The following is a 16,608-nucleotide window of genomic DNA, read 5'->3' on the forward strand; positions in this document are numbered from 1 at the left end:
CTAGTACAGTAAGTATTAACAGATATAACTGACCAATATAAGCTTTTTAGGTTCCTTGTAGTAATTTTTTAAGTGTGGGCTCGAGACCAAAAAGTTTGAGAACAGCTCCACTGGAGGGTTTTGAGCAGAGTAGTGACACAGTGCTTGGATTCAACAGACAAGGGGCTGCGGTGGAAGCAGAGACTAGTTACATTATCAGTAGTTCAGGTGAGAAATAACTGTGCTGGCCGGAATCAGAGCGGTGGAGATTGAGGTGGTGGTGAAAAGTGGGATTTCAGGTTCATTTTAAAAGATGAGTCCATAGAGTTTGCTGTGGCTTTAGCTGTGATGTGTGCAGGAATGGATTTGCCGTTTTCTAGTATCAGTAGGAACAATTTGGGAGGCAGATAAGGAAGTTTGCTTTTGAATGTGTCCAGGCGACATGTTTATAAGGCAGATGGATGCAGGCATTTGGAGTTCAGGTAAGTTTGTCTGGAATGTCCTTGACCAAGGTTTTTGTTGGATTGTTTTGATAATATTTTTATGATAGCAATTAGTTTTCATTCTAATAAACTAAACCTTTATGATCTCAACAAGAATGCTGTATTCTGCATTTTAGAACCCATTAAAATTGCTTTCCAAAAATATATGATAGTAGAACGTACACTTACAGGGACAGCAAATTGTAGTAGGTGAAGTTCTGTCAGTAGCGTGAGGTGTCCTCAATCTAGTTCTCTGTATACATTGGCTTAATTAAAGGGGATTGCATTGTTTTGTCATTTTAAGGTGGTAGTGTTTTGAATTTTAGTCACGTTGACATATGAGGGTACTGTAGTGTTGCTCTTGTTAGAAAAATAGAAGTTTTGTTTTCTTTTCTAATTTAATCTTGATGCTTGCTATAAGGGACCTTTTGGAATATTGTGGACAGTAGATTGTCAATTGACATTCATTGGCTTTTGTTTATGAAATGAAGGTGATATTCACGTGGTGTGTGATTATGGATCTTAGGTTTCTTTCTCCATTGAGCTTTGTTGGAATTTGGAATACAGTTGAAAAGGATAATTAAAAATTAAAGAAATTATTACCTAGGAAAAGCACTCCCCCATACGCACAGATAAAATTTCCTCAAAAGTTTTTGAACTTAGGTTTCATTTTAACTCCATTTTACCAAATTGCTTTAAATCCTTAGGGATTTGGGGCTTGAAGAAGGTGAAATGCATAGGGACCGATCCCTCACTTCCTCAGATACAGATGTATAGAGCGTGGTTACAGTAGGGTTCAGTGCTTCCCAAGGTATCGATAGTTGAAGACATTGTGGAATGGGTGATTCTGACAGTAGTGGTTCTCAATTGGCCATGGAGTATTACAGCCCATTCCTGTGGGGCATTGATGCAGACGGGCCACAAAAACGGGTCTGTGAAGAAAAGGAAGGTGCACAGACTGCTAATGGATAGATTTGTAGAACAGGAAGTAACCATAAATGTGATCGGGTCTAACTTTATTTTGCTGAAGAAGAAACTGAGACCCGCGGGGTGAAGTTCCGAGCCACACAGTTAGATCCCGGAGGGATTCCGGAGTAAGTTCTAGGTTGTCTAAACTCAAGGCAGACCTTTCCCTGCTTGTGCAGCTGTCAGGTTTGCTAGATTCGCTTTCTACGGAAAGGTCATTATTGATGGGTTGTAGTTTTTCTTGATGTTCTTAGGGTGGGTTTAAAGTACCTGGGGTTTTTAAAGCGATACATGTTGAAGAAAATTAAAGATTATTATGAACTATTTTGGTGGTTTTGAATTAGAGATTATTTTAACTGCTTTTGGGATCCTCAGTTTTGGTAAGCAGGCATTTTTATTTTTTTCAAAAATTAGACAAGCCTGACCAGGCGGTGGCACAGTGGATGGAGCGTTGGACTGGGAAGCAGAGGACCCAGGTTCGAGACCCCAAGGTCTCCAGCTTGAGCGCAGGCTCATCTGGTTTGAGCAAAGCTCACCAGCTTGGACCCAAGGTCACTGGCTCGAGCAAAGGGTCACTGGGTCTGCTGACAGCCCGCGGTCAAGGCACATGTGAGAAAGCAATCAGTGAACAACTAAGGTGTCGCAACGAAAACCTGATAATTGATGCTTCTCATCTCTCTCCGTTCCTGTCTGTCTGTCCCTATCTATCCCTCTATCTGACTCTCTCTCTGTCTCTGAAAAAAAAAAAATTAGGACACTTGCGTAGCTTTCGTTTAGCCAAAACAAATGCTTTTATATATTTTGGAATAAATTTAGACTTTGAAAAAAATAGAAAAAAATAATGACAGATTAATGTAACTCATAATAACAATATTACAGTTATAGGAACCAGGAAATTAACATGGATACAATACTATTAACTAGCAAGTGATGCCTCTCATTTATTCCAGTCTGTGATGGCATCACATTCTTTCAAGATACTTTTATTGATACACTTGAGGATTATTGTGTATTTTTTTGTAGAATTTCTTCAGTTAGGTTTGTCTGATTTTTTTTTGGTAGGAAAACAGCAGTAGTGTCTGGCTGTTTGCACTGCGTCATACTAGGGGTATGTCTTTTTGGTAATATTAACTTGGGTCACCTGGTTAAGGTGATATCTATCTGCCAGGTTTCTCCACTATACCAGTAGTTGGCAAATTCATTAGTCAACAGAGCCAAGTATCAACAGTACAACGATTGAAATTTCTTTTGAGAGCCAAATTTTTAAACTTAAACTATATAGGTAGGCACATTCCTTATCGAGGTAGCACCCACACGTGGTACTTTGTGGAAGAGCCACACTCAAGGGGCCAAAGAGCTGCAGGTGGCTCGCGAGCCGCAGTTTGCCGACCAGGGCTCTATACAGTCTTGTTTTTGTTTGTTTTTTTTTTGGGGGGGGGGATTAATAAATGCCTTGTGGGGAGATACTCTGAAACTGTATAGATAGCCTAATTCTCATTCTTCTGTTCACTAATTTTAGAATCCATTGAATGGTTCTTGCCTGTAGTAATTATTACTGTGGTCTTCTATTGGTGATTTTCGGTATCTTTACTTCGTACTTATTAATTAGAACTTTGTAAAGATGTCCCTTCCCTCCCATGTATTTATTCAGTTAGTATCATTGTGGTCTCATGGATTATAGTTTACTACTATCATTATCATATTATAAGTAAGAATTTCTAAGAAAAGTATTTTTGAGATGTTAATACATTGAGCTGATTAAAAATTCAAAAGCCTGTAAGTATGTGGTGAAAAAGAACCCCTCCGTTTCCGTATCTGAGGTACCCATTTCCATCGAGAGGAGTTTATTACTGTGGGGAAAGAGCAATTAATAAATAGTAGTGTGTTTTACCTGGATTCTAATAATGCCTACTGATTTGCTGTTATATCTTCAGATATTTTTAATAAATGTTTCTTAACCATTGGATTTAAATTTAAATTTTCATACAGTATATATTGTATTTCCCCTGAGTATTCTAAAGAATGAAATGACTGGAAGGCAAAAATGTTATTAAATAATGCTTGATATTTAACTCATCTAACATAGTTCAAAAGAAACCCCCAAACAAAATTCAGTTTAAATGAGAAAGAATAGGTTTTTATTCACTTAAACAAAATCCTCTCCTCCACTCTGTCCTGTCTTGTCCTGTCCTGCCCTAGTTCTGTCCTGTTCCATCGTGTCCCCGTCCTGTCCTGTCCCATCCCGTCCTGTCCCGTCCCATCCCGTCCTGTTGTGTCCTGTCCTGTCCCATCCCGTCCTGTCCTATTGTGTCCTGTCCTGTCCCGTCCCGTCCCGTCCTGTCCTGTCCCATCCCGTCCTGTCCCGTCCTGTCCCATCCCGTCCTGTCCTGTCCTGTCCTGTCCCGTCCCGTCCTGTCCCATCCCGTCCTGTCCTATCCCGTCCTGTCCTATCCCGTCCTGTCCCATCCCGTCCTGTCCCGTTTCATCCCTTTCCGTCCGAGCACTGGCCCGTGTCACTCAGGAATCCCTCAGTGACAGGAGGAGGCTGCAGAGATGTGCAGCCACCAGGACAGTGGTGAACTTCCTGGGCTGCACCTGCTAGATAGATAGAGTCCAGCCAGTAATAAACCGGAAGTCGGTCTTTCCCCTTTTCTGTACATTCTCTAATTACTGACAAAGTAATTTTGAGGTTCTTATTTTAGGAAATCCCTTTATGAAACTGTAAATAAAAGGTGGTTGGACTTAATGGTGACCTCGGACCAACTTTTTAATCTCTGAACGTTATTATTTATAAAATGTGTATTCTACTTCAGATTCCGATGAGGATCAGGTCATAATTCATATAAATTATCTTAGCATAGTGTAGGTGCTCATATATTAAAAAATAATTAGATAGGTCTTTATGGGTTTTTTTATGAGTTGGGAATCAGTAACTTTATCCTTATTATAATTTTGTGTAGGGAATCCAATAATACATGCAGCATTTTGACTTAAAGTACTTTCTGTTCTCCTAATAAGAGTATCTTTATTTTTTAAGTGATAAAAATATTCATATTCAGTAGTAATGTAAAAGCCAAATAGTCCCTATAAAGCTATAGCCCAGAGATGACTGTTGTTAAGGATCATTATATCTTTACAGTTAACATATAAATTATATTAGTTTAAGGTGTACAATAGTGTGAGTGGACATTTATGTAACTTATGAAGTGATCAGCATGGTAAGTCCGGTACCCACCTGACATCATACAGAATTACTACAAATTGTTGATTGTATTTCCTGGGCTGTACCTGACATCCCATGACTGTCTGACAGTTTGTACTTCTTAATCCCTTCACACCCACCTGTACCTGACCATCTACTTGTTCTCTGAATGAGTTTGTTACGGTTTTGATTGGTCGTTTATTTTTTAGATCCCACATTAGTGAAATCATATCATTTTTGTCTTACTCTGTGTGACTTATTTTCACTCAGCATAATACCCTCTAGGTCCATCCATTTGCAAATGGCAAGATTGATTATTTTTTTATGGCTGAGTAACATTCCATTGTGTATAAGCACCACTTTGTCCATTTTTCTTCAGTGGACACTAGGTTGCTTCCATATCCTTGCTTTTGTAAACAGTGCTGCAGTGAACACAGGCGTGTCTGTCTTCTTGAATTAGTGTTGTGGATTTCTGCTGGTACATACCCAGACATGGAATTGTTGAGTCATATGATAGTTCTGTTTTTTATTTTTTGAGGTGTGATATTTTTTCTTTTTACTTCTATTTGTCTGTCTAGAAAATCACATAGTTAGTATAAATTGGATCATAATACTAGACATTTTTTTCTGTAACCTTTGCAGGACCTTTTTCGGGAAAGTGCAGATACTTGAAATGCCCTACAAGCTACGGAACAGCTGCTAAGAACAGTCAGGGAAAGAGGAGGGCGTTTCTGTGGGACTTGCTGTTTCCCATTTCTGTGGAGTGTATCAACAGTTTGCACAGTTGTTAATTTTGGCGGTTTAAAGGAGGGCTATGATACTGAATTTGATTTTATGGTTTTTCTTTTTGTGCTTCTAGTTCTGAAGTACATACACAGTTGAACCTAAAACATCAGGTTGCACCTAGAGAGTCACTGATGGCTGACGTTTTTCCTTGCCACTTTCAGAGCAATTAAATCAGATTTAATTTCTTAGGTGGTTCTGAGCAGCCAAAACATAGCCCACTACATAGTGCATATTTTCTAGTGACCTGCTTTTTAATGTATTTGCTTTCCATACCTCATGAGTCGGGCTTTTTTAAAATGAGCACAGTGATGTTGTATTATTCCATGGATTTTGCTATGCCCAAAATATCTTTAAAGCTTTTCCGGTGTTTAGTAAACCCTGAATGAGAGGCTTATTTGAACAGAAGAGCACTTTGCTGACTGAGAGTCCGTGGCGCCGCATCTGTAGGGTGGCCGCGGTTCTGCAGTTACAGACACACCCCTGGTATTACTGTCTCACTGGCTCACGAGTGTCGTGTAGACACAGACTCAGATTGGCAGAGGGGGACCTCGGTAAGTGCAGTCTCACGTGGCTGTTGGCGTGAGAGTGCCGGCAGCGTCCAGGTGCAGAAGAATTGCCACAGTGAGGAACGGCTCGTTCCAGCTGCGCTTGGAAAGGCTCTCCCTTTAACGTCACTTAAAAAATTTATAATCTGGGCCCTGGCCGGTTGGCTCAGCGGTAGAGCGTCACCTGGCGTGCGGGGGACCCGGGTTCGATTCCCGGCCAGGGCACACAGGAGAAGCGCCCATTTGCTTCTCCACCCCCCCCCTCCTTCCTTTCTGTCTCTTTCTTCCCCTCCCGCAGCCAAGGCTCCATTGGAGCAAAGATGGCCCGGGTGCTGGGGATGGCTCCTTGGCCTCTGCCCCAGGCACTAGAGTGGCTCTGGTCGCGGCAGAGCGACGCCCTGGAGGGGCAGAGCATCGCCCCTGGTGGGCGTACCCGGTGGATCCCGGTTGGGCGCATGCGGGAGTCTGTCTCTCCCCATTTCCAGCTTCAGAAAAAAAAATAAAAAAATAAAAAAATAAAATTTATAATCTGGACATCAAAGCATTTATATATGTATTGATAAATAGTTGGCTCTCATTCTACTGCATAAATTAATAGGAAATGTGAAATTTAAAAAATGAGGCAATAATGGTCAGATTATAATATAATATTTTCATTTTAGCTCCAGCTGTGTTACAGCGATATGGCAATTTGTGTGTGTGTGTGTGTGTGGGGTGTGTGTGTGTGTGTGTGTGTGTGTGTATTTAAGTGTAAAGCACAAAGAAAGCAGACAGATGCCCAAATAGAATTTCTGTAATATCAGAATAGCCGGCTGGCAAACCAGTTAGAATTAGCTACAGTAATATTGAGTGCAGGATGTGTATTGTACGACATATTTTTAGTACTTGCTAATTTTTAATTTCTTGTTTTAAATTGGTTGAAAGAGTTCTAAGCCGGAAAGTGAAATGGGGCTATATTTATTCTCCTGTCTAGTCTCCCGTCAGTGCGGGACGGGATTTAGCCATAGTTATTACCTGGCTTGGGAAATGACTTAGTTTTCTATTCAGGTTTTTCACCTTTTATTTTTCTATTCTACATTATTCATGTTGTCTTGAATTCTGACATTCCACTTTTCCATGGAGTGGTTGATCCCTTCGTTAGTCCAGTGGTAAAGATTTTAAAAGAACGTCCGGAGTGTGCAGGCGGCGGAGGATGGGGCTCCCTGCAGTCTTTCTTCTGCAGTAAAGGAGGCGTGGTGGTGACGGCACAGCCAGAGGTGGAAACGCCTGAGCTGGTGACACGTGGGATGGTTTTAAAACAAAACTTGTACTTGAATTTAGAGTTAGGTGAATTCAGGGGAAGAGGAAAGGCTTAAGGTAGGTGACTTGTAAGAACAGGTCACGTAAAACAACTGCTGTGGCAGGCTCCTTCCTGGGAGGAGGAGCAGCATCAGCAAGTTTTCAGTCTCAAACAGAGAGTTTCCAGGACATTGAGGTTTGAAAAGATGTGGTACCTGAGTATTTGTTCAAGAAAACGCGGAAAAATGGCAGGAACCTGGGTGATGCAAAGGTGGCGACTATGCCCCAGAACTGAAAAGGTTATATTCTGAACTTGCTGGCACAACCTGTAGTCTGAAACAGATTATTTCTTGCTTAAACTGATAGATTCAGAGGGAGGTTCGAGTCCTAATGTAGCTTAGTTTTGTATCGGATAGTTGGTAAAGGTGTGTCAGTATTTTAGTGTCCAGGCTCGAGAAGTTTGTGCTCTATGAAATGGAAGTTGTCAGACCCTAGACTCATAGCGTAGTCACCCCTAAAGAACCGACCGATAGATTCATGTAGACTGAAGGGATATGTCTAGTAGAAAACAGTCATGAAAAGATACTGACATGGTCCCAGTAGACATGCAGTTGTGCCTGTATTGGTGGTAAAGGCTTGGGTTGGCTGTGGTGTGCTGTGCTCAGCAAAGAAGTCAAGGTATTCTTAAACACGCTGTGGCAGGTGAGTGTTGAGGACTAGAGCTGGGCAGTTAGTGTACTTACTGGTTGTTGTCTGACAGGATGTATGCAGAAAAGGAGTTTCCATATTAAAAGGGACACAGACAAATGGAACGTGTGTATCTCTAAATGGGCGGGTATAGACCCATTTTGATGGGCAGGTTTGAGAAAAGGACACTTAGATATTACAGAACTCTTCTAGTATTTGTGTGGCTGTCACATGAAAGAAGCATTTGACCTGTTTTGTGAGCTTTGGAGTGTTGGGAAGGGTGGGAGAAATTTTAGGCAGGATTTTGATTCAGTAAAATTATAACATTTAAAAACTTCAGAGATGTTTAAAACAAATTGTCTTGATCTTGGGGATATTTTTGGGGTAGCATACTGGGAATTTTTATATAAGATGATTAAACAAATGGTTCTGAACTTTTAGTTCTCTGAACTGTTGCTTCAGGTTGGTGAAGGTAGTGTGGAGATGAGGGGACATTTAAGCACTGTTGTGTTGTGTTTGCTACAACACAAGACTGTATGAAATGTGCCAGTTCTGAAGCGTTCCTGCATTTCATGAGTGAACACCGGTGAACCCAGCACCTCTGAAGGAACCAGAGCACCACCCATACCCATGACATGCTTTTTTGGCTGTGATTATGTCAACTTGGTATCAATGTTTACCAAAGCTCTGATTGCCAGGACTTACAGAATGGAAATTTCAGGAGACAACTTTTTAAAGCATGAGGGAAAATAAGTGGAGTCCTTGCATACTGAAGTTGGAAACCAGTGGGTTCAGCTGAGTCACTCAGAAAGCAGCCTCTAATTATATGAGGTACAGGCACGCAAAGGTTAAGTAAGAAACTTGTCTAAAATCACACAGGCAGTTACTGTTAGAGCTGGAATCAAAACTGGTTCTAACTTGAGTTTGTTAATAACATGCCAAGAAGTGCTAATGATTTGCTGGCTAGAAAGCTGGTGTTACTAAAGGGTAGTACTCATCCTCAGCTGGTTAGAGCCACAGTGAATTGTTAAACACACCGTGACAATCCACAGTGATCGTAAATTCCTTGAGAACTAGAACTGTTGCACTCATCTTTTGTACCCAGATGTATTCTTTTGTATATAATTTTTGTTCTATTATTTTATTGAGTGGTATGACTTAGAGACAGAAAGAAACATGGTAGAAAGACGTTTTATCTTAAGAAAAAATAGAATTTGTGATTATATTGTTTGTACTTTTGCTTTACATAACTCCTTGTGATTAGAAAAAAAAAATGTCAGTTTCTTTCCTCTTGACTTCTTTCTTGACCGTAACACCTACAGTAGTTAATGACTCCTGCTTTTGTGCTACCAGTGTCTCTGGACCTTACTGTTCTGATGCCTTTGGTCGTCTGTTTACATACCTTTTCTGTAGGAGCAAGTTCTCTCAGAGCTGGGACCGTGACTTGTTTAACCTGAAAGTCCTAGAGCAGGGGTCCCCAAACTACGGCCCGTGGGCCGCATGCGGCCCCCTGAGGCCATTTATCCAGCCCCTGCCTCACTTTCAGAAGGGGCACCTCTTTCATTGGTGGTCAGTGAGAGGAGCATAGTTCTCATGGAAATACTGGTCAGTTTGTTGATTTAAATTTACTTGTTCTTTATTTCAAATATTGTATTTGTTCCCATTTTGTTTTTTTTACTTTAAAATAAGATATGTGCAGTGTGCATAGGAGATTTGTTCATAGTTTTTTTTATAGTCTGGCCCTCCAACGGTCTGAGGGACAGTGAACTGGCCCCCTGTGTAAAATGTTTGGGGACCCCTGCACTAGAGCCTAGCTCATTCCTCCCTTCATTCCCCCGTCCGCTGAGTATTAACTGAGGGCACGTGTGTGTCAGGCAGGATTCTAGGAGCTGGGAAGACAGTGGATAACAGATTTTCATGGAACTTTCAGTTATTAATTAAAAGAATCTCACAAATGTTCATAGAAATATAACTGAAGTTGTAACTATATCTTCCATTATATCATTTAATTAGATATATGAAGATTATATGGTTTTTGTATATCTATGTTTTTAAATCGAGGCATTTGACTTTTCTTATTTATAATTGACTCTTGGTTTTTCTAAATTTGGTAAAATTGTTTACTTGGAAAATCATACCCCCACCCCAGAATGTTATATTACTCTGGTTACTTACAGATTTTAAAAATATTTTTTATTTTAAATTTTTATTAAGTGAGTGGCTGGGAGACAGAGACAGACCCCCGCATGCGCCCGACCGGGATCCACCTGGATCCACCTGGATCCACCAGGCATGCCCACTGAAGGTGTTGCTCTGTTCATCTGGGGCATTGCTCCATTGTAACTGGAGCCATTCTAGCACCTGAGGTGGAGGCCATCTTCAGTGCCCGGCCAGCTTGCTCCAATGGAGCCCTGGCTGCAGGCAAGGAGGAGAAGAGAAGAGGAAGGGGAGAGAAATATGTAGAGAAAGGCGAGAGGAAGGGTGGAGAAGCAGATGGGCGCTTCTCCTGTGTGTCCTGGCCGGGAATCAAACCTGGGACTTCCACGTACCAGGCCTATGCTTTACCCCTGAGCCAACCGGCTAGGGCCAGGAATTTTTTTTTTTTTGGTATTTTTCTGAAGCTGGAAACGGGGAGGCAGTCAGACACACTCCGCATGCGCCCAACTGGGATCCACCCGGCATGCCCACCAGGGGGCGATGCTCTGCCCATCTGGGTCATTGCTCTGTTGCGACCAGAGCCATTCTAGTGCCTGAGGCAGAGGCCACAGAGCCATCCTCAGCGCCCGGGCCAACTTTGCTCCAGTGGAGCCTTGGCTGCGGGAGGGGAAGAAAGAGACAGAGAGGAAGGAGAGGGGGGAGGGGTGGAGAAGCAGATGGGCACTTCTCCTGTGTGCCCTGGCTGGGAATCGAACCCGGGACTTCCGCACGCCAGGCCAACGCTCTACCACTGAGCCAACCGGCCAGGGCCAGGAATATTTTAAATATTGAACTGTTCTTGCATTTATAGTATAAGTTCCACTTTGTTTATGTGCCTTATTTTTAACATGCTGGTGGAATCTGTTAGTGTGTTTGCCGTCTGTATTTATAAGCAAATTTAATATATATTTTTTAGGCTATTATCAGGTGTCAGGTTTCTATATTGGTATTGATTAACTTCACAACAAGAATTGGGCAGTTTGAAAATTTAAATGTAATAAATTAATACTGAAAGTGCTTTTATATAGAGACTGGAACTATATACGTGTAATTTTGATTTGGTTAAATTTTCCTAAATTCTTTTGTTTAATTGCTGTAATTACGAAAGCAGTCGTTTATGCTTAACTTATTACCTGGTTGTTGAAAACTTGATCAGAGAATTGCTATCGTATGCTAATTAAGTAAAATTAATTGATACTGGACATCTTTAGGATGAACCTGGAAATATAAAAAATATAGAATTGGATTCTTGTCTTTATAATGTACTATATTTTTCGCTCCGTAAGATGCACCTGATCATAAGACACACCTACGGTTTTAAGGAGGAAAATAAGAAAAAAAAAATTGAACCAAATGATGTGTCAGAATATTTAATAAAATACCGTATTTTTTGCTCCATAAGATGCACGGGCATTTCCCCCTCCACTTTTTTGGGGAAAAATGCATCTTATGGAGCGAAAAATACGGTAGTTCAATCCAAGATACCTTCTTTTGATTTTTAATAAATTTCATTTGCTTTCAGAAATAAATACTTAGCTTTAACAAGCAAATTGTTTTTTAAGGGAGAAAATTTGTTATAAATATTTCTATCATTAAAACAGAAAATGTGTTAATGTAGTATTTTCACTGTTCAAGACTATGCCTAAGTAAGGACATGTCTGATAAGGCATTTTTCCTGTGTTGGGTTTTATTTAACTGAAAGTGACTTAAATAACTAAAGAAAACTAAAGCGCGCCTTCATATTTGGTAGTTTCTTAGTAACAACAGGTTGAAACTTTATGTTTAGAAAGCATATAAAACATTTTAAAAATTAAAAAGAAAACTTTAGTTACAAGTAATAATGGACACAAACCTGACCCCCAAGGAGGATGTAATCTATAGCGTGGAGAGATGGTTACAGAGGGTGTAATCTATAGCATGGAGAGATGGTTACAGAGGGTGTAATCTATAGCATGGAGAGATGGTTACAGAGGGTGTAATCTATAGGATGGAGAGATGGTTACAGAGGGTGTAATCTAGAGCGTGGAGAGATGGCTACAGAGGCAACTTGCTAATTTAATAATGACAACCTTTATTATCATGGTCCAATGGTCAGGAGACTATTTTCTAAGCGCATTGTGGATGCTTAAAGAATTCTCGAAAGAATGAGTCTCTTTGTACAGGACTTGATTCATTAAAATAGATTTCTCATATTTTATTTTTAATCTTTAATACTTTTCTTTGAAAGAAGTATATTTATACTGGGGATGTCATAATAGTCTTTTAAAAAGGTCATTGACTAGGTATCTCTGCATTGTTTTATTCTATTTTATTCATTAACCCAAGTGTAGTTTAATCTTCATTACCATCTTTTCCTTAAAACATCTCTGATCATCAATGCCTTAGTGGTCAATTCCAAGGTATCGTGCTCTTGACCTTAGGAAACCTTGGTGGTATTTGACCCTGGTGATTGCTCTGTCCTGGAGTCTTGGAGTCTGTCTCCCTTGAACCTTTGACAGCTCTTCCTACTTCTCTTGCCTACCTCCGTGTCTTCTTGGTTTGCACGCCTTTTCCTCAGCCCTTAAATACTGCTTTTTCTCAGACTCATTCAGTCTCCCTCCCTCCTCCTACCCTCTCCGACACATCTCTTCTGTCCCAGAGCTTGAACTGCTAAGTCTGAGTATCAAACTCGGACTTCTGCTGAGCTTAAAATGTTCCGTGTCTGAAGTAGAAGAGAGTCTGTGGTATTACGTTTTGTCTGATAGGCATTCTTCTCATAGTTATTTGACTGAAGCTGTCATCTGGAATTACTGGCCTCGTTTACCCATGGAGAAATTAGATAAAGTAATATGTCTCTATCATAGTGGGTAAGAACTTGGACTCTGAGGTTTTAATGAAATACATTATTAAGTGTATAAATTTGATTTCTAGTAGAAATTAATTGAGGCTATAGTCCTGTTAAACATAAACTTAATTCAGAGAATGATAGAATAAGTCAACAATTCTTTGAGTTTTAACACTTTACCAATGAAATCCTCCCTTACGTTCTTTTTTTTCTGGACTAGCAAGACTGTTCTCATCTAACACAGTGAAAATTTTTACTTTTAACAGAAATTAGCAGAGTACGGAAAGACATGTACAATGACACATTAAATGGCAGCGCAGAGAAGAGGAGCGCGGAGCTGCCGGACGCCGTGGGCCCGATTGTCCAGCTGCAGGAGAAGCTCTACGTGCCCGTGAAGGAATACCCGGATGTGAGTACCTTTCGTTGTCTCAGTTGGGGTTTTTTCTGCTTGACGACCTGGGGAGGTGACACATCTGGTGGTAAACACGCAATACAGTGTCAGTTACCTTGAAAGGATTTCATGAGAGGATTAGAGGTGCGAATAATTTGGTGTGGATAACTTGAAAAATTTCTGTGTTGTCATGTGAAAGCTGCTGTGTCACTTTTGGAAATGCGTGTGGTTGAACACTTGGTTTTAGATGTCAGGTCAAGGCTAGAATTAAGGAAAGGGCTCCGGCTAGAATCCTGGAGGCACCAAGCGCGGCTCTCAGCTCCCCTGACCGACCTCAGAGAAGCCACAGCCTGGCCCGCACTGTCTTTTCAGGAACCTGGGAGAACAGACCCTGTGACGGCTGAGATTTCTTTCACTAGAATTTCTGTGATGACCACTGTTTGTCACTTTTTTTTGTTCTTTTTAATCCCTTGCTCAGCTATTCTGTATAATTATTTTATTGCGAATAGCCCCCTGTTCTATACCAGTTAGCTTATACATACTCTTTTTTTTGTTGTTATAAAAAACTTGATACAGTCCTTTCTGTCTCCCTGACGTCATTATAAATTTTTTTTCCACAATACACTGTGTAGTTACATTGGCTCTTAAAACATGTTGAGCCTGTTTCCTGACTAAGGACCTTTATGTTAACTGTACACTGATTGATCTCTGCTAGCTGACTTCTTGTTATTAAGATTTTAATTTAAAAGTCACTTCAGAGTGGCATCCCCTGACCATTTTATCTAAAAGCAATCTGGTTACTCACTTTTTTTCACATTCAGTTTCTTTATTCCTCTGAAGTAGCATTTATATATTGTCTAGTATTGTTCTTTATTTTTCTGTCTCTCCCCAGCAAGATATTTAAAGGCACTAAGTCAGGAACCTGTTTCTGTTACTAATCTCTGCATTGCAGGCGGCCATGAGACTGGACATGGTGGGTACCCACTGCCTATTACATCCATAAAGGCAGAGTTACTGGCTTTTTGCCAGGCCTCAGAGGACTTTCTGAAAACTAATATGAGAAAGAGTTGTGTTGTAAGGTAAAAATGTGATGGGTACTCTAACGTTCAATAATTGTATGGACAGCGTATACTAATCAAGAGAAGGGAATAAATTTTTTAACTTGGATTAATGGAAAAAGCTTTGATATCTCACAAATTGCCTGTCCAATACAATTTTCTGTAAATCAAATACATTTCCTGTTTTATGAGTACTTTTGGTTGCAAAGGTCCAAAACTCATTGCTAACATTGACAAAGAAAGGGCCTGTTGGAAGAGAATTGGTATAGTAAAGAAGGGTTAAAGACGGGAGTGCCGGCAGCAGTGAGAACCTCCCTCAGAGTTTGGACTTCTCTGTTGAAAGCCTTGCTCTTAACTTAACTTGGAATCAGTACTCCCAGACTGTATCTGAACTTCAGAGTCTTAGGAGAGGGACTGTGTTTTGGACCCGTCTGCCGTGACTGGGGGCATGATGTTACCTAGCAGTGTAGACATGACCGCTGTGGTCCTACGGGGACATTGGGATGGTTCCTAGAGATGGGCAGTTGTGATTTGAGCAGCGCTCTCAACTGAAGTCTGCTCTTGTCTGGTCTTTCAGTGTATCCTAAAGGTGTGTACTAAAGGCTGTCACCTTCTCCTGTGCTTGTTTAAACTCTATAGGACCAAGTTTCTGTGTTAGCCATTAACACAGAATACTTTTAAGACCTTTTTACAGCATATAACCTTGATCCACTTGGTTCTCATTCTCCTAATATTTTTTTATTTTTTTATTTTAGAGAGGAAAGAGAGAGGGGGAGAGAGAGAGAGAGAAAGAGAGAGAGAGAGAAGGGGGAGGAGCAGGAAGCATCAACTCCCATATGTGCCTTGACCAGGCAAGCCCAGGGTTTTGAACCGGCGACCTCAGCATTTCCAGGTCGATGCTTTATCCACTGCGCCACCACAGGTCAGGAGGTTTCATTCTTAAATAAAGAAGTCACAGCGCTATCTAGAGCAGTGGTTCCTCAGGACTAGGGCGCCCGCACCTCCTGGGAGCCTGTGAGTGAGTGTTCAAGTCCCGCTCCAGCCCAGCTGAACCAGAACCTGGGGGCTGAACCAGAACCTGGGGGCTGAACCAGAACCTGGGGGCTGAACCAAAACCTGGGGGCTGAACCAGAACCTGGGGGCTGAACCAGAACCTGGGGGCTGAACCAGAACCTGGGGGCTGAACCAGTACCTGGGGGCTGAACCAGTACCTGGGGGCTGAACCAGAACCTGGGGGCTGAGCCAGAACCTGGGGGCTGAGCCAGAACCTGGGGGCTGAACCAGTACCTGGGGGCTGAACCAGAACCTGGGGGCTGAACCAGAACCTGGGGGCTGAACCAGTACCTGGGGGCTGAACCAGTACCTGGGGGCTGAACCAGTACCGGGGGGCTGAACCAGAACCTGGGGGCTGAACCAGTACCTGGGGGCTGAACCAGTACCTGGGGGCTGAACCAGAACCTGGGGGCGCAGCCCGTCAGGCCGCCTGCCAGCCCGGAGGTGTTCTGACTGCATGGGAGAGAAGCGCTGCTCTCCCTTCCTGTTGTCAGAGTAAGCCAGGAGACAGGGCTTGTCCCAGGAGGCAGGCAGGGGTGAACGGAGCAGTGTCCCTGCTTCTGGGGGGCAGTCCTGGCAGTGACGAGGACAGACACTAAGCAAGGGTGCTGAGGTCGGCGCGGTGAGGGCTCTGAGAGGTGGGGAAGCAGTTGGGTGGGGACCACGTGTTTACAGTGCAGACTCTTACAGGGTGAAGGGAAGGGGGACACAGGAGCAGAGCCTCGGGGGAAGGGCACGAAATCGCACTCGCTCTGTGGAGCAGCACGCCTGGGAAGGGTGGTCAGACAGGACTGCAGAGAAGGAGCAGAGAGGACACATTGTGCGGGGGCTGCGGGCCCCAGTCGGGCCTTCACGTTCTGCTCTGAGTGAACTGGGAAGCCATGGAGATGTTTTGAGCCAAAGAGTGACATGAGCTTAGTTGGCTTCTGGTCGCTGTGTGGAGAAAGGCTGCTGGGTGGTGGTGCGGCAGGGAGACCCACTGGGGACACAGGAAATGCTTGGGTCCTGTACAGATTATCAACTCACAGTCAGTAGGATTTGCTGACTGCACAGTGTGGTGTGAGGGAAAGTCATGAGTAGCTTAAAGGTTTTGATCAGTTTGAGCTAGGGAGGTGGGGTGAGCAGTTCTGATTTAGGGGTGCTGAGTTGGAAGTCAGACGT

The 16,608-nt window shown here is 42.3% G+C and overlaps 1 protein-coding gene across 7 annotated transcripts in view; it reads left to right on the top strand.

Annotated features, from left to right (window-relative positions):
- Positions 1-16,608, top strand: part of QKI (QKI, KH domain containing RNA binding) — a 137,619-nt gene that overhangs the window by 27,400 nt on the left and 93,611 nt on the right. For all 7 annotated transcript variants that reach the window (XR_010750009.1, XM_066372803.1, XM_066372804.1 and 4 more), the window contains exon 2: positions 13,212-13,354. Coding sequence is in view for 6 of the 7 variants with exons in the window: in XM_066372803.1 (XP_066228900.1) it covers positions 13,212-13,354 (143 nt within the window). In the remaining variant the exon portion in view is untranslated. The remainder of the gene's footprint in view (positions 1-13,211; positions 13,355-16,608) is intronic.

The sequence above is a fragment of the Saccopteryx leptura genome, chromosome 3, assembly GCF_036850995.1.
Source record: "Saccopteryx leptura isolate mSacLep1 chromosome 3, mSacLep1_pri_phased_curated, whole genome shotgun sequence".
In the NCBI taxonomy this organism is placed as follows: domain Eukaryota; kingdom Metazoa; phylum Chordata; class Mammalia; order Chiroptera; family Emballonuridae; genus Saccopteryx; species Saccopteryx leptura.